This window comes from Oxyura jamaicensis, chromosome 1 (assembly GCF_011077185.1).
Source record: "Oxyura jamaicensis isolate SHBP4307 breed ruddy duck chromosome 1, BPBGC_Ojam_1.0, whole genome shotgun sequence".
NCBI classification, from domain to species: Eukaryota; Metazoa; Chordata; class Aves; order Anseriformes; family Anatidae; genus Oxyura; species Oxyura jamaicensis.
Genome location: NC_048893.1, coordinates 28,511,426 through 28,536,039, shown reverse-complemented (window position 1 = coordinate 28,536,039; position 24,614 = coordinate 28,511,426). Strand labels below are relative to the sequence as shown.

At 36.6% G+C, this 24,614-nt stretch overlaps 1 protein-coding gene across 5 annotated transcripts in view; it reads right to left on the bottom strand.

Moving 5' to 3' along the window:
• Positions 1-24,614, bottom strand: part of DOCK4 (dedicator of cytokinesis 4) — a 250,323-nt gene that overhangs the window by 52,750 nt on the left and 172,959 nt on the right. For all 5 annotated transcript variants that reach the window (XM_035320881.1, XM_035320922.1, XM_035320890.1 and 2 more), the window contains exons 24-27: positions 20,481-20,608; positions 18,166-18,300; positions 14,087-14,185; positions 7,027-7,121 (exon numbers count right to left, since the gene is read on the bottom strand). In XM_035320881.1, coding sequence (XP_035176772.1) covers positions 7,027-7,121; positions 14,087-14,185; positions 18,166-18,300; positions 20,481-20,608 — 457 coding nt within the window. The remainder of the gene's footprint in view (positions 1-7,026; positions 7,122-14,086; positions 14,186-18,165; positions 18,301-20,480; positions 20,609-24,614) is intronic.

The window sequence follows — 24,614 nt, the reverse complement described above, 5'->3', positions numbered from 1 at the left end:
CTTCTGGAGAAGCTGGCAGCCCATGGCTTGTACAGGTACACTCTTTGCTAGGTTAAAAACTGGCTGGATGGCCGGGCCCGGAGAATGATGGTGAACAGAGTGAAATCTAGCTGGTGACCAGAGCTGGGGGTCGGCCCCTTCTCACAGATAACTAGTGATAGGACTAGAGGGAATGGCCTCAAGTTGCTCCAGGGGAGGTTTAGGTTGGAAATGAGGAGACTCTTATCACAAAGAGCAGTCAGGCATTGGAATGGGTTGCCCAGGGAGGTGGTGGCATCACCATCCCTGGGGGTGTTCAAGGAAAGGTTGGACCTGGTGCTTAGGGACATGGTGTAGTAGGTGACATTGGTGGTAGGGTGATGGTTGGACCAGATGATCTTGGAGGTCTTTTCCAACTTTAATGATTCTATGATTCTGTAATTGTCATACACGGACACTTGCCTGAATTATATTATTCTTAGATAAACATAAACAACCAAGACCTCTTCACAGTGATCATCACCAGGTGTCAATAACAATCTTCATCACTGCAGCAAGCAAACAGCACTTGGCAAAATGCAAGTTTCATTATCTACAGAAACAGCAAACCCTCAAAGATTATTTAAATATATATCATTTCAGTATGTCACCCCTTAAGCCAACTTCTGCTGCACTTGTGTCTATCAACATATTTGGTCAAATCAAAAATCCATATAAACCGTTACATTCTATTTGAAAGTAATCAGTAGTGAATGCTTATGGAGTCAGAAAAAAAGATAAATACAGAATGATCTTTTTGCCATTACACTCATGTATTTCACAACAATCAGATGTTTAAAGACCTTCTGCAAATAAGGTTACATCTGTACATTTCATGCAATTGCCATCTATCTGCTGTTAATACATCTAGATCTTCTTTGTACATGGTTCTTGACCTGTACTGTATTTCAATGCTAGAATATGTTTCCCTTTCTACATTTTGTACTTCATTTTTCACTTTTTGCAATGAATTTAAGATAAAATGTTTTATTAAATATAATAACAAATACATAATAGTATATATTTTTATATTATATTTTTCACCTTCACAGCAGTGAGGAATTATATACTAACCAACCCACCTAGGAGATAAATGATATTTTTCTTCTGGCACTTTTGACAAGATTTCAAGCTTATACATACAAAATGGCTATATATCATTTAGCTTCTCACTAGCTGAAATGCTTACTTCCATTTCCCAACTTTTAAAATGACTGCCTCTGTCAAGCTTTGCCTTCTGGTTCAATGCATCTGAACACCTGTAACAGTTAAGTCTGGTACTGGTTTTAGACCACTACTTGATTTTAAGGTTTCCTTATTTCTAGTTCAATTGCTCAAACTTTCATACGTATTTTTTTTTCAGCAATTATATTGTATCTTAGCTTTTTAACCAAGTAGTGTTCTATGTTTAGCACTCGTTTGTGCAGTTTACCCTACTCTTCCACCAAACCAACAGGGAGCTAGAGTGTTTGCACAGCACTCCCTATTGTAGCATGGAAAACAAAGCGAAATGTTAACAATATGTAACATAAACAAAGCTAAGAATCAATGCAGGAAGAATAAGAAGAATCCTCTCATTCTTGTATTTGTGCATGATTTAATTTACAGTCCATATGTTTCACAAAATGGAAATAGTTTGCACTTCTCAGGAAGATGTTCTGATAGAAAAGGTCAGTTCATGAGAATCATTGCTATGCAAAATTTCAACTTAAGTCCAAAGTAATAAATCTCTGAAAAACTGTATGTTAGAGAAAATAGTTTTCTTCTCAAATTCCCCAAACATCCCCAAAACTGCAACTGTAATGCCAAGTTTATATTACATAGATCTATTTATATCTGAAAGAATTCCTTTCTTGCCACATTCAGATGTCAGGTGAAACTGAAGAGAATGATCTGCTTAAATCCATATGAGAAAATAATCAGAGTAGAATTTTAACTGCAATTTTTAGAAGACTTTTTCAGAATTTTCCTGAGATAGCAAAATAACTGCAGCGCAAATAGTTGTTGCTATAGGCAACACAGCTCCACTTTGATTTATTTAGTAAGCCAAATATATGATAGGGTTTAGTTGATAAAATGTGGGTCTGTAGAGTGAGATTGTGTATGAAGTAGATTAAACAAACAAACAGACTGTGCATAGAAAGATGATGCCATTGTTTCTGAGCATCCTCAAGAACTAAAATCAGGTAGGACAGAAAACACTGGTTAGTGTGGGGGTTCTCTCCCCTCCTCCTACAGATAACATAGGTTCTGTAAAAGAAAAAAAGCAAAAACGTGCAAAGAAGAGAAAGCAGCCAGAGGACAGATGGACAGCTGAATGATCCAGTTCAATTATCCACATTCCATGTTGCTTCCCAGCCAACAACTTCAAAATAACAAACATTTATTTAAAATCTGAGTATCGAACTAGAAAACATTGAGCTTGTGACAAAACTTTATTTTCTTCCTCTTACCACCTGCCACAGGTTTGTTCAGAAACCCCGACTTTAAAAGAAGAAAATCGCTGCTTTTAGCTACGCAACTATTCTGGGCTCATATACAAAATGCTAACCTGGGGTCTGGTTAGGGCACTTCTGACGGTGTGGTATCTCCATCAAATTTTCACAGTAAACCTTTCTGCAATAAGCTGTTTGAAAAGTTCAACAACTTTTCTGATGTCTGGAATGTGCTTTGACAAACTGTATTTGCTTGGGCAGCCAGCTATAGAAAATGAAAGCTCTTTTCCCATTCTGGTATGGGGCAAACACGTAACACATTAGCTTCTCATTTTAGCCTTTGCTGTTGCAGAATAAAATCTTTAAAAGCACTAAGCTGTTTGAACAGAAGTTTCTTTCCTATTTCATAAATGAACAATATTCACATAAATGTGTATATACATACTATTGCACGTATATAAACTTATTCATACATATCTCTATATACATACGCTCTGTGACAGACAATGGCGCAGAACCATTTTTACAGGTTCAGTTGTAAGCAACATTTTGTATTACATAAAACCAAGGAGGTTGTTAGCAACACTTTGTATTACATAAAAGCAAGAATTTTTGTAAATTGTAGGAGTCTCAGACTCCCACACCATGGGAACTAACAGGATTCTTCAAAGCAGCCATAATGATGAAACCAATGCTAATTTGATGTCTTCCTTTATTGCGTATTCTGTTTGAATTAATGTTTTTAAATGATAATAATAATGTCTTCCAGTTGTCATTGAATTAGATAACCGAAAGGATCTTCTGTTAAAAGTCAGTATGCCCAACTGTCAGCAGAAATATTTGTAAATGTACTATAAAAAACACATTATGGTAAATCTTACTCTATAGATCAATGATTTTACTATAAATAATCATATTCATAAATCCATTTTGTAGGCTCTTAGAATTCCAGTTGAAAATTGGATGATCTAGCATCTCTACCATTCAACAAAATACTCAAAGGATGAGATCTTTAAACTGAAAGCTTCTTGCACAGCAAGGGCAGTGGGAAATTAATTCATTGTTACATAATACGTGGGCACCGTATGTTACAAATATCAAACCTTTGCTCAGCAAGTAATGGGAACCTCACTTGGCTTTCTGACAGCCTCCTCAACTGTTAATGAAACATGGCACACCTGGAGTTCAGCTGAGTCTGTTAAAGGCTTTCAAAAAATGTCAGTCATTTAAAGCACTGGATAAGTGATCCTTTCCCTAACCTCAGGGTAAACTGAGTGACCATTACACTGTTATTTCCAGTTGAGAGAGACATTATGAAGGTGTTATGCAAAAGCTTCAGGTTTAGTCTGGCATATCTTACTGCTTAGTTTATGTACAAAGTGGGTCTGTCCTATAATTAAAGAAAAAAAGATGATTTCTATAACATATATAAAAGAAACATAACTTGTCGCTCTATTAAAATCCGTTAGAAATATTAAATAACCATAAATAATCACTTTGTTTTGCTGAATGCATCCTGATTAGCTCAATACAGATGTTACATGGTTATGTAGTTTAAACAGAGTTAATTGGTCTCACTGCCAGAAGCTAATAAACGTTAAAGATTTTTTGTGTGTACTTCTCCTTCCATCATACAACTCAAAATGATCTATTTCTCTGTTTTAGTACCATGTATGCTCTCTTAAATGTTACTTTATGTATTGAATTTTAGAAATCACTTGGTGATTTTGTAACGCTAGTCATTAATTCTTTCTCATGACAGATATCCAGACATTCAGAATTATAGACCATGAGTGTCTCATCATAAAGTATCTTAATTTCTGGCTAGTTCCAGATTTGTCTTCTTGAGCTCACAGTACCTTCTCTTTTGTTTTATCCCAGACAGCATCCAAGTATCAGATTCTACATAATTACTGAAAATACTGCAACACGAAAAAATTCTAGAATCCAGGGGGCAGCAATATTTTTATATATAATTAATACATATTGAAAGACTCTTATGGCATTTTAAGACCTGAAAATCTTTCAGGTAATTGAAGTTCTGCATGTATAAATAAGAGAAGAAATTATTTTTTCTCCCTCAGGAAAAGCTTATTACCTGATTATACCCTTGCTAGGACTCATTTCTTCCCTAGGCTCAGACAGTCTAAATCTCTTTTCCTGTAAATACCAGACAGTTTGAATTTTTATATCACTCAGGGGAGAGTGGAGAGAAAAGACAGTGCTGCTGGTGATGTGACTGCAGCGATGGTGAAGCTCCCAAGACACACGCTGCCTTCAGATTAGCTACAGCTTCTCGGGCTGAATGAAGCCCAGACAGCTGAGAAGGGGCTGTCTGACACAGGAAACATGACAGTGATTTTATTCCTGCGAAGAAGGAGTTCAAAAAAAAATCATTTTTTTTAATGGATTACTTGATTATGCTCTTAAAATGATGGGCTACACCTTGCAGTTTTTCCTTGTAGGCATGAACAGGGCTGGAGTTCAAGAAGTTTTGCATTCAGTCGCAAAAGGGGCTCAGATTACTGGAAGCATTCTGGCTCAGCAAATGGAGGGAAGAGAGAACAGCTCACAGGCACTTCTGTCTGGTGCAGGCAGTGCCCTAACCTCTCATCCTGACTCTGGGATCTTCCCTTTCCACTAAAAGATTGTGGGTTGGGGAAATTCCAGCTAAGGCGCTGCTTTGTGTCTCTGCCACTTCCTCAGGGAAATTGATGGAAGGCAGCCTCTGAAATGGCAGTGGGGGAAACAAGTGAAAGGATGGCATTCCCGTTTAGAAAAACTAGTCCAGAAAAACTAGTGTCCTGCAGCTGAGGAGAGAAACGAAGTGCAATTTCCTTTCTGTTGCTTCAAAAAGAAACAGAAACTAACCATGAATATGTAACATGGGAATGATGCTTCTTCAGTCCACACCACACTTAGCCAAAACACCAGACCAACCCTCTCTTACACACAGCAAAGCAGAGTCTCCTCCACAAAGGAGCACATACCTAGCAAAGTAAATTATTAAATGCTGAATTGGTAAAGGTGTGCTTACATGCCATTTGCTGACAGTAATGTCTATGCAATTGCTTGTTACTGAGTTCAGTTCGCCAACTTCTGCCTGTCTTCTGTGACTGACAGGACTGAACACAGAGTCACAGTTTCACCAGAGATGGCTAAAAGCAACATGACACGGAATAATAAAAGATGTTTGATGCTCACCAAAATACTAATGCAAGCAAATACTCTTCTTGCAGAACTTGGTAACAACATCTTTAGCATATCTGAACACCACCACTCCAAGAAGCACATGCCAAGGTCGTTCCTAAATCTTAGTTTTGTACATGTCAGCTGTTGCAAAGCCATCTGCCAAGCCAGCTGTTTCTGGAATATGTAGCGATTTCTTAGATTATATATGAAGCTAAGAGTTCCTATGTTTTTCCCTCTTTCCTGTGTTTCTCAATTTATTTCTTAAGCATGATTACCAGATGCATCATACCCATGCTTTGATTATTAATTTTTTTTGCTGGAATCCAAACCTGGAAAGATTAGCACAACTAAATCATGTAATAAAAATGAGCAAAAAATGTTATTTTCTCAAGCCATGATAAAGCTTGAACACTGTCATGCACACACATAACATCTATCATGAATACAAATTTTGCCAAATTTAATTGTAACCAGAAGATCATTACTAATTGACCGTACAGCACTATGAATTCAAATTCTTTTTGGAGCTGGTAGGCACAATGCAGACTGAAAAACAAGTCATCGGGCATTGCAGTTTAAGTAAATCCTAAATTCTGGATTCCGAGGACTGCTCAGTACAACCCCCCTCTTCTGCTGACACTGATTTTTAGATAATTGTGTTGACTGTTCAGCTGGCTTATCTGATCCAAAACTAAGCCTACATAAAAGGATAGCTGGTGACACAGGTGAAATAAAATTCAATAGTTTTAGACTTACTGTAATGACTTCTCAGAAATGCTGGGAACATGTTTCTGTAAAAATAAGGCCAGAGCAAAGAAAGAATGGCTCAAAGGCAGGTTATATCTCAAAGTATCACTAGGCAAGGCTTAGAGCCCCATGCTACTGTTGCCGGTGCTGTGCCTTATTTCCTGATTTGTGATTTTTCTGACAAGCACTAAATTAACAAACACGCAAAAACATCATTAATAATATTATAGCAGATAATTTCTTCTTGAGAGAAAACAGATCTCTACCAACTCAGCATTTCAACAAACAGATCTGAAATGAAGTTCTGTTGAGATATGTCATTTGCTGCTTGGAAAACAAAGCTGTTGATGCTTAGCATCTTCAATCTGTAGAAGTGTTTCTGAGTTACCAGTTCTATGTTCTTACTGAAATTTAGAAGATAAACAGGAACAGATTATACTATGAATTTGTTGTGTAAAATAAGTGCAGGGATTTTAAAACTTAAACCCAATCTTAAATTCAAAAATGAAAAACTGCAGCCAGCATTATAGAGGATATTTTGCATTTTTATTATATGCATCATGTAACTGTGTTTCCTTATACTATGATCATCACATACACCCTTATTTTTTTGTTACTATTAAAAATGTCTTACTTGTTTGCAACCAAACGCATCACTGTCCAGTCTTTGGGAAACATCTCTGGTCGTATCAGTATCCGAAATACAGTGAAAATCTGCAGTAGGAAATCCTGTGGAAGGAAAAGAAGCTATCTTATACCTCTGGTGCTTTAAAAAGAGCAGTGAGCTTTAAAAATATCTTAATCAGAGGCAGAAAAAGTCGTTATAGGAATAGGAAATTGCACACTTACTTTCAACATATATACCTTTTAATATTTTTTTCATTGTTGATTCCCTAAGAAAGCTTCCAATAGCAATTTAATTCATTTTTTCTTAAAAAGAGAAAAATAATTTAATCTGCCATTTGATTGACAGCAATACATAAGATAAATGTCAAAGATGCATTTGGTTTCCACCCATACACTTCCACAAATGTGATCCTGAGAACAATCTGCAAATCAAAAAAGCACTTTACAAACACCACAGAGTTCTGAATACCTCCTTAATCATGCCAGGTTTTCATCACATTCAAGATTTATTCTAAAAGTAGCATTATTTGGTGGGAAAGAGAGAGAGTGCAACGACAATTTTATTATTGGGTTTTCAAAGACCAGTGAAGTCAACAGCAATGTCCAGACCCCTGAACTGCTAACGCAGCTGTCTGTCTGTACGCAGGTCATTTAACCCTTCAGCTTCAATTGCTGAATACATACAAATAGTAAATGCACATGAAATACTTTGAACGTAGAAAGCACTGTAGAATGAATGTAGAAAGAGCTTAGTATTTTCATCTCCTATGTCATTTAATTCACTAATAAATAACTAAATTAAGCTATTCCTGCTATGCCTCTCAGCACAAGATTTTACAGATATTCTCTGATAAGTAATGCTTTAAACAAAGGTAGTAATGGTCAGTCTCAATTGTGTATAACATTGCTTGTATTTTTTTTCAGTAAGCAAAATGGGGCTTTTCAATGTCATGAGGAACATGAGGCAAATGACATAATCCAACTAACAGAACTAGTGTTGTACCTGCACTTGAAATGTTTGAAATATTAATTCTGCCCATGTCATTTGTACAGACGGAGTTCAAAACAAGGATGAGATGAAGATACAGCCAGAGGTACCAACTAATTTTGAACACCAAAATGTATTCTCAAGTGCATTTACCAAAGTGTAGATGATGGGCATTGCACAACAGATGTCTTTCATTAGAGAATCGCTGTAAAGGGGGACGAATGCAGGCGCTGGGAAAGGCAGCTGAGATCCCAGCACCCACCCACCAGAGAAGATTACATAAAAGAGACAACTTGTTTTCTGAGTAAGAGGCCAAAAAATCCTCAGTATTAAAGAGTATAAATGAGACTCACTGCAGATAATACAGCATGTGAACGCAGGTGACCAGCTTTACAGATAAACAAGTATCTCCATGAGCAACGTATTTATTTCAGACTGCCTATCGATAGCTTTCCACCTTGTAGTGTTCAATATCAATGCTTCTGCCTCTTCCTTTTTTTCTTTAGGGGTTACCTCCTTTCCCTGTGCAGTAATCTCTGCAGCTCTGTGCAGTAATCCCAAAAACATGGCAATGCCCCAAATGCTGCTGTATGACACTTCACAGTATTGACCCCCATTCTCCCATATCCCATTTCTATCCTCTCCACTGTCTTGACACAATACGTGTTGCTTCTGTTGCAAAGCTACAGAATGGCTGCTGACCTGAAGAGACCAAATGCCTGCTGTTGGGAAACCAAAAAGTGGTTTAAGGACCACTTAAAACTCCAGGGCTGCATGGGGTGTAAAATTTAATGCCTTTGAGACCCAGCAGGCCACTGCCAAGCCTGCTGAAATTCATCGACTAATTCATAAGTTGCTAAGGAAAGAATGACAGACAGAAAGGAAGATCACATATGCTTCATTTCTTTAGGCAACTTGGCTAAGAACAGAATGAACCTTTTATTCCAAGCAAACTTGAAAACAAAGCCAACGTAGAAACTGGCATTCTATTTTGAATGAGCAACACCAGGCTAATTATTTCTAATTTTAACAGAAAAAATAGAAAATTGTGTCATCAATTCTGTAATGTGATTTATTAGCTATAAAATATGAATTTGAAAAGCCCAGGATTGAGGTTCGTCTTTGTTGTGGTAAATGTTAAAACATACAAACAAAAATGCAGCGTAATTCAAAGCTAAAATGTAACTTGAGAAGAAACAGAAAATTCGTTAAAAAAATAGAAAAAAGTCATTTTTTTTTGCAAGATTTGCATGATACAGCTATTACACTTCTATTTAAAGAGTTAATCTGTGCCTAACTTATTTTTCACAAATGAACTTTTGTTTATTTGACAATACATTTCCCTAGGAATCCATAAGCATGAAACTAACCAAAGAGTAAAATGCCAGCCAACTAGTCCGATACTTTGACATTAATGCACAAGTAGCCTTCACGTCTCAGGTCTGCTCATCTGTATTCAGTGGCAGGTCTCTGACACCCGAGGAGCTCCCCTCCGACAGTTCCATACAGCAATTCCACAGTGTTTTGATCAGCCTTACAGTGCCTGGGATTTTGCATGATGCGATTTCTCATTTTTCTTTCATGGTCCAAACATTCCAAAGCCATCACAGGACATAACTATGAAGTGCCATTCACTGTAGATTGATTTTGTAACTATAGCTTAAACTGTTTTCTGTGCAATAAGCTATTGTATTTGATAGTTGTATCTGTTCTGCTAAACACTGCAAAATGACTTAGTAACAGATTTTAACATTTAAAAAGTGTTTTTGCCGGCACTATAAGTGAACTAAAATTTGTTTGGTTGAATACAGCTATAATTAATCTATTATATGCCTTTTATCTTAAGTGACAGTAACAGAGTAATTTTGTCCTTTTACATACTCCATGCAACTACTTTCTCTTAATACTCCTATCTAGCGTATATAAGCTCTAGTACTATCTTACAACACTCAAACAATATTATGATATCAAAGTTCAGTTTCATTCTGCTGCAATACCTGCTTGATGAAATTAGGAAACTGCAATTCAGTGAGAAGCATGGCCTTCTGAAAGACTGGAAACCATTTATTCATTTAATCAACAAGCATCTTTTAATGTCTTTCACATCTCCCTTTATGCATGTAAAATCCTCTGTAATGCTGGGCAGACTCTATAAAGGATTTCTCAGGGTAAATCTTCTAGCATTTTAGTTTGGGACAACAGTCCACTTTAAAGCTAATTGCTTGATCCCCCAATGCCTTGGTTCGCACTGCAGAGTTATCAAGCTACTTGTTATCAAGTCTTTGTGCAGCATCCCAGAGACGTTTTGCAGAGCGCCAAGGTGCCTACAAGAAAGATGGTTGAGTTGTGTCTGAAAGTGAGTTGTCTCCGCCAGGACAACATATACATCCTGTGGCCAAACCCTTTCGCAGATCCTCTTTCCTTCACTGCTTCTTCAGTCTACATCAGAAGTCACCTAAATTGCCAACTCCATGCCAACCAACCCCAAAAAGTCTTTGTCCAAACTGTCAGTAGAGAAGAGAGCTGTGGAAGAGACTGCACTTGCTGGTTGGGGTTAGCACCCACCTTACCCTGCTCAGGCTCCTTTAGCTCAGGCTCCTTTAGCTGGTATCAGAGAACCAGTAAAGTTCACTCCCAGCCCCACGAAACACTATCTTTTCCTACAATAGATCTCTCCTGTATATCTATCCTGCCTCATCAACTAGCATACACCAGCAGTGTATGAAGACTAGGCCTTCTGACAGGTGCTTTTATTTTGCTTTCTTTTAACCTATTAATTAAAAACACATCCATATCAATCAAAACCATTTTGCTGTGGTCAAAGCTGCATTATGCTAACATATACTGTTTTTCTTCTCATTCAGTTTCCCACATCTCTACCCCTATTTATAATTTCCACTGTAATCTTTTGTCATAAATTAGATCCGAGCTTTTTTGTAGCAGCAAATATCTGCCTACAAGGGAGTCTCTGTTATGTAAATTGCTAAAAAATATATTTACCAGAATAAGATGCTATTTTGTGGTAAACAAAATAAGCATATCTTAAAAATAATACTGAAACATAAATTAAAGGAAGCATTGAAAATTATTGTCTTATTAAATTAAATGTTTCAAAAAGTGACTGAAATAGAATATCTGGCACTACCACTCAGCCATGAATCCCCTGACATTTCTTTCTTACTTCATTTGCATGTTTTCAAATATAAAACACTTTCTCCATCTTCTGTTGTCTGTGGAAAAAAACTGATTCTTTAAGAAAGAACTAAAATAAAAATAGTCAACATGTCAATTACTTAAACTAAATACATTTAAAAATAGAGGAAATATTTCTATGAACAACCACGTGTTTAAATCATCACTCAGATGTGTGTCATATAAAATGTGCAGATATATCTGTCATTTTTACATTGATGTTATTCCTTCAAACTCCACTTTGCTATACTGTGATGAACAAGCTGGAAACAGCCTTTAATAACTTTGGTATAGATCGTTATCAGAAAGAATAACTTGAGTTATGTTTTGATGACGAATGACAATCCTCATTTCCTTTTTTACAAGTACTTACATGAGTGAATTTTTGTTTGGAAAAGTGGTTTGATGGGGATAGTTTTTGAATAGGAGCATAAATGCTGTGCAAACTTGCACTCCTGCAAACACATAGTCTTTCTGAGAATTGTTCAGAATAGAAAGATACCTATAAACAGGAGTAGTCAAACCAAAAAAAAAAAAAAAAGGAGGTAATTCAAAAGCCTGGGTTACACTCAGATAAGTCACTTGCAAACCCTGTATTGCATCTGTAATTTGTAATGTAGCTTACGGAAGACCCAATCCAATCTGACATCACTGACCATGGTGCAGAAAGAGGATTCAAAAATAGAGCAAGTTGATGATATTTACCACTGAAGCTTAAATCCCCAAATACATACTAGCCACCAGAATAATAACTATGGTTACTATTTCGGTCTCTAAAAATACCTCAAATAAGAATGTCTTATCATGGATATTTACACCTTCTGAATCCCGATTTACTCATACTGACGTCAGTTCCTAAGGAACATATCTTAAAGCAGTATAAAATATGAAAGAAGTTCCATGCTTGGCAAACAAAGCATAGCACAGAGGTAAGTGGCAGGATCACAGAAGCACTGAATCATAGAATTGTTTGGGCTGGAAGAAATTTTAAAGACCACCCAGTTCCAACCCCCTGCCATGGGCAGGGACACCTCCCACCAGATCAGGTTGCCCAAAGCCCCATCCAGCCTGGCCTTGAGCACCTCCAGGGATGGGGCATCCACAGCTTCTCTGGGCAGCCTGGGCCAGTGCCTCACCACCCTCTGAGTGAAGATGGTTCAAGACATACACAGTCACCTCATGATTAATAGCAGTGTCAGACTAACACATTAGCTCTCATCTTTCCCTCTTCCTGTCAGTCACACATTGCAGTGGTATTTGATATTTCCAAGAGAGGAAAAAACAATTTCTTATATTATTTAAGATTCAGAAGAGAAGCAGTGCTGCATTAATTATCATCAAACCTACTGCCACTTAATCACTGGTGGAGTTGATGCTGATTTGGTGAGATCAGAATGAGAAAAATAAACTCTGGACTTGAGTTCTTACAACCTCTATTTTGATAGCTGATGGCACGAGCTACAGCTGCTTTCCATATGTCTTTGTATAATAGTAGGGTATGTGTGTGCGGGGAATATAAATATGTCTCAAATCAAACACCATTCAAGCAATAACTCTAGAGATTTTCATGTTCTAGAAGCACAAAAGTATGAATAAACTCAACACTGTACTCACAGATACATCAAACACAGAAATCAAGCATGAAACCTCCAGTAAATCTAAAAATCTAAACCTAAGAAAACATATCTGATCAGAATTCAAACAAAAGTGAAAATATTTTCAGAAAAAAATGCCTAATTTCCAACAATATATATTAAAAATTGTCTAAGGATACAAACTATGCCAGGTGAAACCAGATGGTCTAGTACCCCCCACTCGGTGTAACTCTTAGGTAGTACACTTGACTCATGATAGAGATAAGCTCTCGGTGCTATTTTATTTCTATCTTTCAAACTTAGTAAGATCATCCCACTGCAAAATAAAGGCACTCATGAATGAATGGCATGCTCTCTTCAGATCACCTCTAAACAGGAATTTAAGAAAATTTGGAATTGCACCATGACTAGGCTCTCCATTTCAGGGCAATAATTAAGGTTATCAAATCATAATTTAAAAGTAGCATCTAAAAAGATACTATCACACTAGGATGTCGTGACTCTCCTATCTAGGATCATTGGCTGAATAATGGGAATAAGTGATCACTCGAAGTTTTTTATGTGGATCAAACATAGTCCTAAGCCAGATTCTCAGGGTATAGCAGAGTGGAAGCCTTGGTGTTATGCCTTTATGCAGGAAGCCTTAACTACTATTTTGTGTTGTTGTTGTTAATTCATCCCTCTCCTCCAAAAAGGAATTTAAAATGCTGCAACTCCATGAGCCTGGTAAGTCCATCAATAAAATTGGTGAAAGCTGCCCTGAGAAAGTTCTGCAGCTATTCTCTTCCATCATCAAACAGGGCAGACAAACAATGCAAGTCTGACTGGTCCTCCTGCCAAAGGACCTGTTATACAGTTAGGAAAAACAAAGCGTTATTTGAATACACATTTATCAAGCTGTGTGTTTGCCATTGCCATATATATCTTAATAAACAAGTAAATAAATAAGACAAACAGCTGACAGGAAGAATCAAGCAGGCCTGTGTAATGTTAGACTGACACAATCTTTTAAATAGGCTTTGAGGCTATTGTATATTGCCTTAAAGCAATTATATAGTGCTCCCATCTCTACTCTTTCAGTTGTCACTGTAGAAGCAATAGAATCCTAGCTCCATCACAGGAGTTGCCCTGAGTACACATGAAAGGCTGTGTAAAAGCTACCTAATCCAAAAAACACCTTGCATTTAAACACTGATGTATTTCATCAAAGCACAGGAATATCTGAAAGGGAGAAGGAGAAAAGAGACATAAATAGAGACCTGAACAAGTAAAAAGACAGTTCTGTTACTTACCCTCAGGTCTTCCTTTGTACTGAAGCTATCAAGAAGCTGTTGATAATGTCTATCAGTCATTTGTCGCAAGAGTGACAGCAAACAAGAGACAAACTCCCCCTGTTCAGGTAAGGCCATGAATAAACATATGAGAGATTAAGCTCAAATACAGAAGACACTATAAACTGTCATATGATAAGCAGTTAAAGTAATCAACAAATGCAAGGGAAATTAATGACAATTAGAAAATACTATTCCATACTTAATGAAAATACATTAATTTAGCTATAAATTTCCTTCCCATTAAAAAAAATTAATTTTAACTCAAAACTGTTTACTTGCTCAGCATAATCTATAGATCCAGAAGAGCTAATGCAGTAGAAGTTTGATTTGTCCTTTATTTCCCTTGTATTTGTTTTTAAATGGATTATTTAGATTGCTAAAATTACAACCTCTTTGTCAACTCTGTTTTGAAATGAAAAATAAGTATTTTGCAACAATTCTGGGAAAAATGATCATGTTTTCCTTAAGGGAAGAAATAGCTGGGAATTTTTCAAAACATTTTTAATTGAAATATCGTATTTGTCAAAAAGAAAACTCATTTATACAACTGGACAAAATTTGAAAATGTTTTGGTAAAAGGTTTTCTTGGACCTACAGTGGAAGTTCTCATTAAAACATACATAAATATATGTATATATAAATGGAACTTAATCATAGGGTCTGGATTGCATCCCAGTGCTGTAGAAGAAAAATTCTAGTATCTTGCAAAGTTGTTCAAAAATGGGAAATAAACTCTGGCCCTTAACTACCAGAAATGGGAACAAGACTTGGAAAACAGAAGGGTATGATAACACTACTTTAAAATGCTGCCTTTCCTAGTTTTTTAAGTGAATTTTTGGGAGTATTTTCCTCTGTCTTTCCTTAAAAACAGAAAGCAAGATTAAAAAAGGAATATGTCTTCACAGAAATGGTTGTTTTGGATTTTACAGTGGAAGGGCTAATACACTTGTGATTATACCTTATATGCTTGGTGGTGTGCCAGCTGCTTGCTTTAACAGCCAACATAGGGGTAAAGTAATAAGTATGCCTTGCCCATAATAATACTCTACACTGAAGTAATGATCCCAAATTAATTACCTTCCTGCAAAACCATTGCTGCTTACAGTGAGCACAGCTTTCTCAAAACAACATCCTAAATCTACAAAGTATGTTAACCTTCATGGTCTGGGCCTAACCAGCAAGGTTACAGCTGTTATCTTGTAAATATCCATAAGGTAGCTGAAAAATTATTTCCAGTCCTATCAGGTTCTTTTCAGAGAGCAAAAAGACTTGGGTCTTTTATTATTTTTTTTTAAGAATTGCAGTTTCATTGTATTGATATGATTTTATCATGCTATTTAACATAAGGTAAGCTCATCTAAATAGGCAAATTTTAGAGACTTTTATTCTACTTATAAAATTTGAGACCACTCAGATATGGCTAATTAGCCAAAATAAGAAAAATAAGTAAAGGTATAAGTTTACCTGATTGTCAGCTTGAGTGACAAAAGTTGCATATGAATCTTTTGAACGCTTCCCTTCCTGCTTACGCATTTTAAGCAGTCCTTTCTAGTCACCTTTTCTAGTTACCGTCTATGATTCCACACTTACTTTGATTTACAGGAATATACTAAAAATCACAGTCTATTATAGAAAGCTATACTATTCCAACTGACAGACAGATTAGCTTTAAAATGGTACCAGCTTTAGCTAATTGTTAACTTACTTCTAAATTTGAGCTTTTCATTTAAATTTAGGTAGCTATACAGGCAGCTAGTTTTTAGAACAACAATGAATATTCAGCTGCATTTGGTGAAACCAATATGAAAACATATTTTGTTAAGATTTCTGCCAGTGCCAGCCACAGACTAAGTAGTCAGGAGTTATGTCGGTCATGCACAGAAGCAAACTCTACAAACAAAATTGCCTTGATAAAAAACATGAGGACCAGAGTCTAGTGCCCTAAATCAAGCCAAGCCGTAAACCCAAATTCACTTACGTAGAATCCTGAAGTAGTTTTCCGTGTCTCAGCGAATGAGCGTAATTATTAAACTACATGAAGCTGACAATTAAATTGCAATTCATTTAGACTCTCAAGGACTAAACTTCCAAGATTCCAAATAAATAAAGATTTGCTCTAATTGGTTTGCTCTCTGCTACTATGTTTTTCTTAAGAAAACCTACAGATCCAAATCACTGATATCCTAAAGAAATTGGAGTATAATTTTCACTTTCACCATTCCACTGAATTCAGTGTTAACTAGTGCAACACCTGTAACACCCACCCCCTCCCCCCAAAGCCATGTTTTTTATTTTATGAACTGCAGAAAAACAGTGACCTGTGGGCCTATAAGATCACACTGCAATGAGTTTGGGACTATGTCCAAAAGTAAGATTATTAAGACTATCTGATAAAAAAGGTATGATAGAATTTTATCCAGTGTGCTGCCATGATACATCTCACAAAGAATATTTTATGATGGGTGCTGCTTGAAATTCTTTTAACACACTGGAACAGACTCCACTGCTGTACTTGCATTGGGTACTTCATACTTGCTCTACAAATAGTTCCAAGAATTTGGCTCTTTGCATTGCCATAAGCCCATGCTGCATGATGTTTCTACATAAATGTATATAATTGCCTTATGCTGTGCTGTGAGTCACTTCCACATTAAGTATTCTTTCAGATGCCTGCGGTGACAATGACATGGCTTTTCTTATGCATAAAAAGAAAATTTTGCAACTTGAAAGAATTTTCAGTCTAATTTTTGATAGCGTGAAAGAATTAGGCTGTCATGGTGTTTTACTAAAACTTAATCTGAAAGTGAGTGGATATATCAGGAGAAACCAATGCGCTCAGAGCTTTGCTGCACTAGGAGTCTAATACTACAACCCCTGCTTCAGCTGAGCTTTCTTGTAATGGTCTGATATGCCACACAGAGTACATTTGTAATTTTATAATTTACAGATAAAAAACCCAAACTCTTAGATGTATAGTCCTACTGAACCACAGTGATTAAAGCTTGGCGTTACCCTATTACAAAACTTAGCTTCAAAAACACTTCAACTAACGTTTGCTCTCTGTGGGATAAAATAAACAAAAAAGGCAACAACACATTTCTTTCACAGGTATTAAATGCTTTTTCAAATGTTTCATCTCAGAGGAAATTCTAGTTTGGAAAGCAACCATCTATTCATTAATAAAAATGTTACAATGTAAAAATAAGGCAATTAATTAAGTGTATAATGTGACAGTAAATCACAATGCACGGTATGTTCTCTTCACAAAAAGTTACCCCCTTCCTTCATACTGGGGTCATATCCCCTGCTATATTAGAACAGATTTCTCCTTCAAATGCAAACTGGGAACCTTGCTGAAAACAAAGCAAAGTAATACTTCATTTTGTTTCATCAATGCTCACGATTAGCCTTCCTGTAAATGGCTTAATTTCAACACTCTAATTTTCATGAATTGTTGTTATCACATTGACCAAAATATCATTTATTAATGTTCTAAATCCATCCTCTATGCCCTACTTCATGTGACAGAAATGAAATTCAAATGCTCGGCCCAGAGAACAATAGAATGACTTTTGATTAATAAATTTGGATTGATACAGGCTAGCATCACAGATTCTGGAGGCATTTCTAGAGCTGTTTCATCATGTAAAAATGTACGCGTCTTAGGAAGTAAATTGTTATTAGTTGATACACTTTCAGCAGTATCCACTTTCAGGAATTCAAACTTAGTGAGAGATTCAGAAAGCTATTGAAAATCTCAACAAAAGAAACAGTGAAATAGTTACTGACCTGAAATAACCTGAAGAGTTACCTTCTTTTCTTTTATTTAAGATCACAAAATATAAATAATATAATGAAAAAAATATTTCAATTTCCTTTGAAAATGAACAAAGTGCAAGAAGTATTCATTGTTCTGCTCAATCTCTGTTTAATACACAAAATCTTACCATTGAATAACAATATAAAAGGCATAATTCTCATGAATCTAATAGTTCAACCAGTGACGGTTGTGAGGTATTTCATTATAAGAAACTTACAGTCACATCTTGAAACTGGAGGCGCATAGCAGAGCCTGATGGCTGTGGTCGGCTGGTGATCTCTAGTATTGTCCTTAACAGAATATCTAGTAGGCTGTTTACAATCACATCAATTTCTTCCAGGACAGATTTTTCCTTAAATAATCAATAAAACATTTAAGTTCTAAAAACAGAAAGGTGACCACAGGCATATTTATTTTGATGTGGCTTTAGAAGCAAATAGAAGCTTTGCAATAGAAGCTTTGCTACAAATGGTTTACTTGAAAAACAAAAACTATTCTCAAGTTAAGATACTGCTTACTTCTATTGATGTTACCTTACAGTTTTCAATTAATTATGTTGTACTGAAATGCAGAGGACAGTTATGGGGTCTTTGAATAAATAAGCATTCATCAAATTAGCACAACTATATTTCAATGAATGTTTAGAATAATATAGATGGGTTTTCGGTCAAGATTATTATACATAATGCCCATATATTTTCTGGGGAAATTGCCAAGAGAATCTTAAAGTCCAAAAAGTAGAATTCTGTTTTCACACTTTGAAACTATCACTAGAAACAAACAGATGGTGCTCAACCTTCAAGACCTGCTTCAGCAGTAAGGACCAGATACATTGCTTTCCATCAACTGAGTAGCACAAACAAATTAGTCATTTATGTAAGTCTACAACTTGTACACACACAACAATACAAAGAAACCAGTGTTCACCACCAAAAGAGACCATGAATACCTTAATTAGACACAAGAAAAGACTTGACAAAATCAAATTGTACTTTTCTGTTTTAAATCAGATGAAAATATGTTTTCCCTGTTTCAGCAATGTTTTCTGTCTCCATGGCAGCAGACAACACCATCTTCATCTGAGCCATTTTATCCACAATTTAAGATGACATTTCTTTGCAGAAGGAAACACTTCATAATCAAATGCACACAACCAAGCTAAAACTCAGCTGACAAACAGAATCATTCAAATTTGTTGGCATTGAGGTGTAGGAGTGAGATTTTTTTTTTCCCTTCCTACTCACCCTAAGCATATGATTTCTAACAAAACTCAAAATTCTTGTTTGGACTCAAGATGAGTCTAGTGTCATGGCCGTGTTCTCTGTCACTTCATCTAGTGTCAATCAACTGTTAACTTTGCTACTTATGAAGGCAGACAGTACTCAGTGTACTGAGGAACTGCTGTCTCGAGATGTACAAAACTCATGTAAAAACTACTGTTACAATGGACAACAGAAAAAGAAAACAAATCTCTTTTCAAAGAGATGTCTTTTAAATTCACTTGTTCCATCAACCTCTGAATTATCCAGATCACCACAGAAGGAATAAAATTGTGAACTTACCCACAAAAATCAAGTGCCGGTCAAAAAGTTGTTAGTACCCTGTCACTCAAAGACTACTGAAAATAACGTTTGCATATCCTGCCCACTCGAGAGAGTTTTATGTAGACATTAATTTATGTTATGTACTTCTCTAGAGTTCATGATCAGAGCAACTTGGTGAATCCAAATGAAAGATCTCCTGAAGTTAAGACCAGACTTTCTCCCAGTCCAAAACCACAGCTATGCTTTATCACCCATCCCTTTCCCTTGTGAAGGGGTACTAACACTAATCCAGGAGCAGCTGCAATAAGAACCTTGCAGTGCCAAAGCTGCAGGTCACATCTGCACCAAATCAGTGATTGGGCAGCTTTAATTTCTAATAGTAGTATGAAACGAAGAAAGATAAAACAGTTCTCGCCAATGCATTACAGTGTAAGGTGTGTTGGCATTGGTTTGTATGTACTGCACTGAATACAAGCTATGTTTATTTCTTGTTGTCTTACACCCCTTGCCCTGTCAGAACTTCACCATCATCTTCATGCCTGCAACAGACCTACCTAAGCTAGCTTTCATATGCAGTTTTCACAGATGAATTTGCAAACACAAACATCAGATATGGGCCACAAAATTTACCAACTAATCCCTAAGTACAATTCCTGCAATACTCATACCAATCCTGTCCCTATATCATCTTAGTGTCCCCCACGGCTAAACAGCCCACGACAAATAGTCCATGCCTCTACAAGGAAGTGGACGTTTCTTTCTGTCCAACACAACACTCAAAAAGAGTCAAAGCTTGGCAGAAAATAATGTGCCACAATTAAAGTATTCTTTCATGGAAAGAAAAGGTGTCTGAGAAATCAAATTTACATTTGACTCATTACACAGAGAATTCTTTAAAATGCTCTTGGTCAAGGTCCAGTTTGTGTCATTACTGGCTGCCATATAAAGAAGTTCAGTACCTTGTGGATATGACATGCTGTTTACTTACCGAGCTGTTCTTCTTGATGAGACAAAATATGTTGCTAAGGATACGTGCACACATTATAAGATCCTTCTGTTCTTGTAAATGCATGTGGAGATGATGTAAAACTACTGGAAGAAGAATATATCGAGAATCTGAAATAAATGAAAACTTTTATGAGTAGGGGCTTCTTGCAGAATCATTTCGTTTTAATACAGATATAAAAATAAGTCTGTTCAGAGCTCTAGTTCCGTTAAGCAAAAGTTTTTACTTGCTTAAACCAACAGTTTTGAAAGGTGGAAGCCTTTACATCGTAATATGATAACAAACAAAAGCAAGTATTTGAAGAATGAACAATGTGTGGAAAGGCTGTATGTTGTACCATGGACAGAGATAAACACCACTGTGTGCAGTGTAGTATATAACAAAAATTATATATGTATTGAATTATCATGCAAAAAAAAAAACATAACACAATAATACTCAAATTCAAAATAACGTGGACTTATGCTCTAGCCTTTCCTGCTATGTGACAGGATGCCTTTGCGTGTTAAGGTCACAACAGACTTTATCTTGAAGTTTTGTTATTCTGCAAATGAGTCCTAATTTATGGACCAGCAGTACTTTCAGATTTCTTTCAGGATTTGTGCTTTTCCAGATTCCTCACTCCTACTGAGTATGAGCAATTTAGACTACTGGTGTCTACATTGAATAATCTGTCCTTCCTCTAACCATTTCCTTTTCTAAACACAGCTCTTTGGTGCTATTTTTAGTCCCGAATTCTCTCAAAATGATGCAAGAACTTCATTAACATGCTACTTCTTCTTGCTTCCTTTTCTTATAACTGAAGACAGTATTAAATGAGGAAAGTCCTAACTCTTAAACCTGTTATAACACATAAAACACCTATTTACAAGGTGATAAACTGAATGGGTGTTTTCGTACTTTTTTTTGTTTTTTAGATCTTTTCCTTAATTGAGAAATTATGCTTTCATAGAAATACACCTGAATTATTTCATCTATTAAAACTTTGAAGATTATTATACTACATTATCTAAATATATGTACATCTATTAAGCTCCTTTGTACATCAATGTAATTATTTCCTAAAAAAATGAATTTATCGAGCAGGAAAACTCCTTTAAATAATTTTCCAACTAAGAAAAATTCCAGGATTAGTCTTTGTATAAACACTTTTTTCCCCTTCAAATATTTCCTCTAGCATTTTCCAGGAAGGAAAAATATTAGGTTTATTCTGGAATTTTAAGTATTGAATGTTTCTTTCATTTGCTGAAGTATATAACTTATCTTGTTTTTCTCTTATTCCTTTGTTTTCACTGTCTAATTATGCATATAACACAAGTAAAATCATAGGGACAAGTTGATCTGTACAAGCTATTTAAATATATTCTTGTTTTCAAAAGAAGCTTGTCTGCTGTTTTTGAATGGGTATTTCATGCTTAGCATTTGTTCAGATGTTTCTGAATAAATGTTTTCCTCCTGAAGAAAAAAATATAAACAAATATATTTCACAATAGGTGAAAGGCCATAAATGAATCTGGAACCAGTGGTACTAAAACCCCAAAGCAGAGAACAGTCAGCCTGCATCCAGTGGTTGCTAGTTCCCGCAGGTGCCTCAGTAGGTTTTCATCAGATTTGGTCAGATTAAGAGTCTTTATCTGCCTGCGGTAGAGCTGATGCCTTTCAACCAAACCAAGAAGGCATTTTCTTTTAGTCTGCCTAAAAAACAGAAGCACAGTAATGTGTTGCCTCAGGTAGTCTGAGACATGAAGCATGCACAGCTGCCACCGACCCAACCACTGCAAGACCTATTGGGTGAAAATGTGTGGGAAGGAAGATGCTAATCAGCAGACCTCTGGTTAGGAAGTACCACCTTCTGAACCCCACTGCCAACGCTGTTTATTGCTTACTGATGGATGAAATGGACAGAACTAATGTCTGCAGCTGAGGCAAAAAGCAGGACTCTCCATTCCTATCAAAATGACTTAACACTTAGGCTACAGGGGCCAACTCCTTTTTCTCTGCTTTGCCAACTGTATTCAGTTCTTAACCATGTGGTAATCCACGTGGTAATCTCTTGAAGACAAGAGAAGAGATGAAGAGTCACACTGTAAACCAGCCCTTGGGTCTATGGTTGGGGTGCTCCCCTGGGAGGCAAGTGATGTGAAGCTGAATCCAGGCTGACAAAGCACTGGGCCTGGTCTGCCATTTCCAGGCCAACACTCGAATGGTCACTGTCACAGAGCAGTTATGGTAGCTCTTTCACACTTTGCTTCGGTGAGCCTTACCCCACAGGCCATGGATCCTCTGAGAACAGCAGGTCCGAATGCAGCTGCAACTCCAATCCCTTAGCCCAGAAGGCAAGGAGAAAATAGTAGCAGCCCTGTACCAAGGTGTTTTGTCCTGATTAATTCCAGGCAGCATCCTGATGAGCACATGCAGGATTTGGTACCCCATTTTCAGAGGTGCCCACTACCCTGTGCACTGCACAGAATGCTTCCATATAAACTTGGCATTATGAATGCCATTTAGAGGACCAAAGAAACTATGTGTGGCAACACCTGACTTATAAATAATCGACTTCCATATGGTATGGCCTGAAGTGTCTCAGGTATAGCTGAGCATCCTCATTCAACTGTTTGAACTGTACCATTTTTCAAAAAGCTCCATAAAATGATCAATGTGGTTTATCGAGTGGATTAGCAAAAGATCACGTTACAACTTGCAACTATATATGGGAGCTAACAGTGCCGCTTACTGAACTGACCACCACATATAATACAGCTTTGGGCATATTCCCTGTAAGCCCATAACCTATACACCTTGCTGTCTTGACCGCTTTAGACAAGAGATCTAGTGATAATACTGAAGAGGATAGCTAACATCTTCACCTCTGATCATGCTCAGCCAAGGACTATGCAAGTACGTTTTGAGAATACTGCATACACCACTTGTCTCAGGTTATTTTTTTCCTTAAAAATTGCCAGCTGCAATGTCAGCCACCGTGTATAATAAAATTAATGAGTGCAGGGAATGGTGCAATAATCAGAACTCCCAGCCATCAGTCACTGTCCTAATTTCTCTTCTGTTCAGAAAGCCAAATTAGCTGACTGTTTAAAATGTTAATACTTGTCCTTTGCAAATATTATACAGAAAGAGAGAAAAAAGAAATTATGACATTGAGCTTTTCAAGTTCATGCTTGGCATGACTGGGAAGAGAGACGACTCCAGGCAATCCTTGCGCCTTTCCTGTGCAAGCTAGGTTAACATTAAACATTTAACCCACAGAACAACTTTCCCCCTTGCTTTTCAGTTAGTGGCACAGCACCTGCACAGACATACGAAGTTTTCTGCACTCCAGTGTATTTTGAAGATTAGAAAGATGATATTCATTTCAATGACTACATCTGAACAGATGGTCAAAATTTCAGCCTACTTGGAACAAGAACTAGTCTAATTGGACATCTTTAAATAAACAGTGAGAAGCTCTCAAACAGTGAAAAGTGAGGAAGTTGCTCTTATTTTTGATAGTTTTATTTGGAGCTATTCAATTTGTGCTTGCCTGCTTGGAAGAACCACTGGACTTGGGGGAGGTAGGAGAAGAAAATGCTTAAGCCAAACAGTCATCACTGCAATTCCAAAACCAAACATATATGCCTGTTCTGCAACTGCACTGACATGTCACTGTTCTCAGTCATTTTTCAAACCTTTATGAAGAACTGCTTTCAAAATTGCCTGTAGTGCTGAATAAAAAACATGGGTATGACTGAGAAACTCCTCAGAGCCACAGATGCAAAGAATTACTTGCATGGCTTTTACAAAATAATTTCTGGTCTTTGCTAATAAAGGCTGATTTTTTATGCATACCCACACCCCGAAGAGGCTGGGGTGTATAAGCACACATACACAGACTACTCCAAGGAACAATAAGTTGCTATGGAAGACAGATTAAAAAATACTAATTAATCTGAAAAAAAGATCCTGGAGTACTAGGAAAAAAATCTATGGATCAACATATAAAAGCTTTACATTTTGAAAAAAAGAGTCAATTTTCTAAAGTGTGTGTTAATAGTAGCTTGCAATGAGCACTAAAATATGCTACAACTGTTATTAAAATGAAGTTGTGAGCCTTTTGAAAAA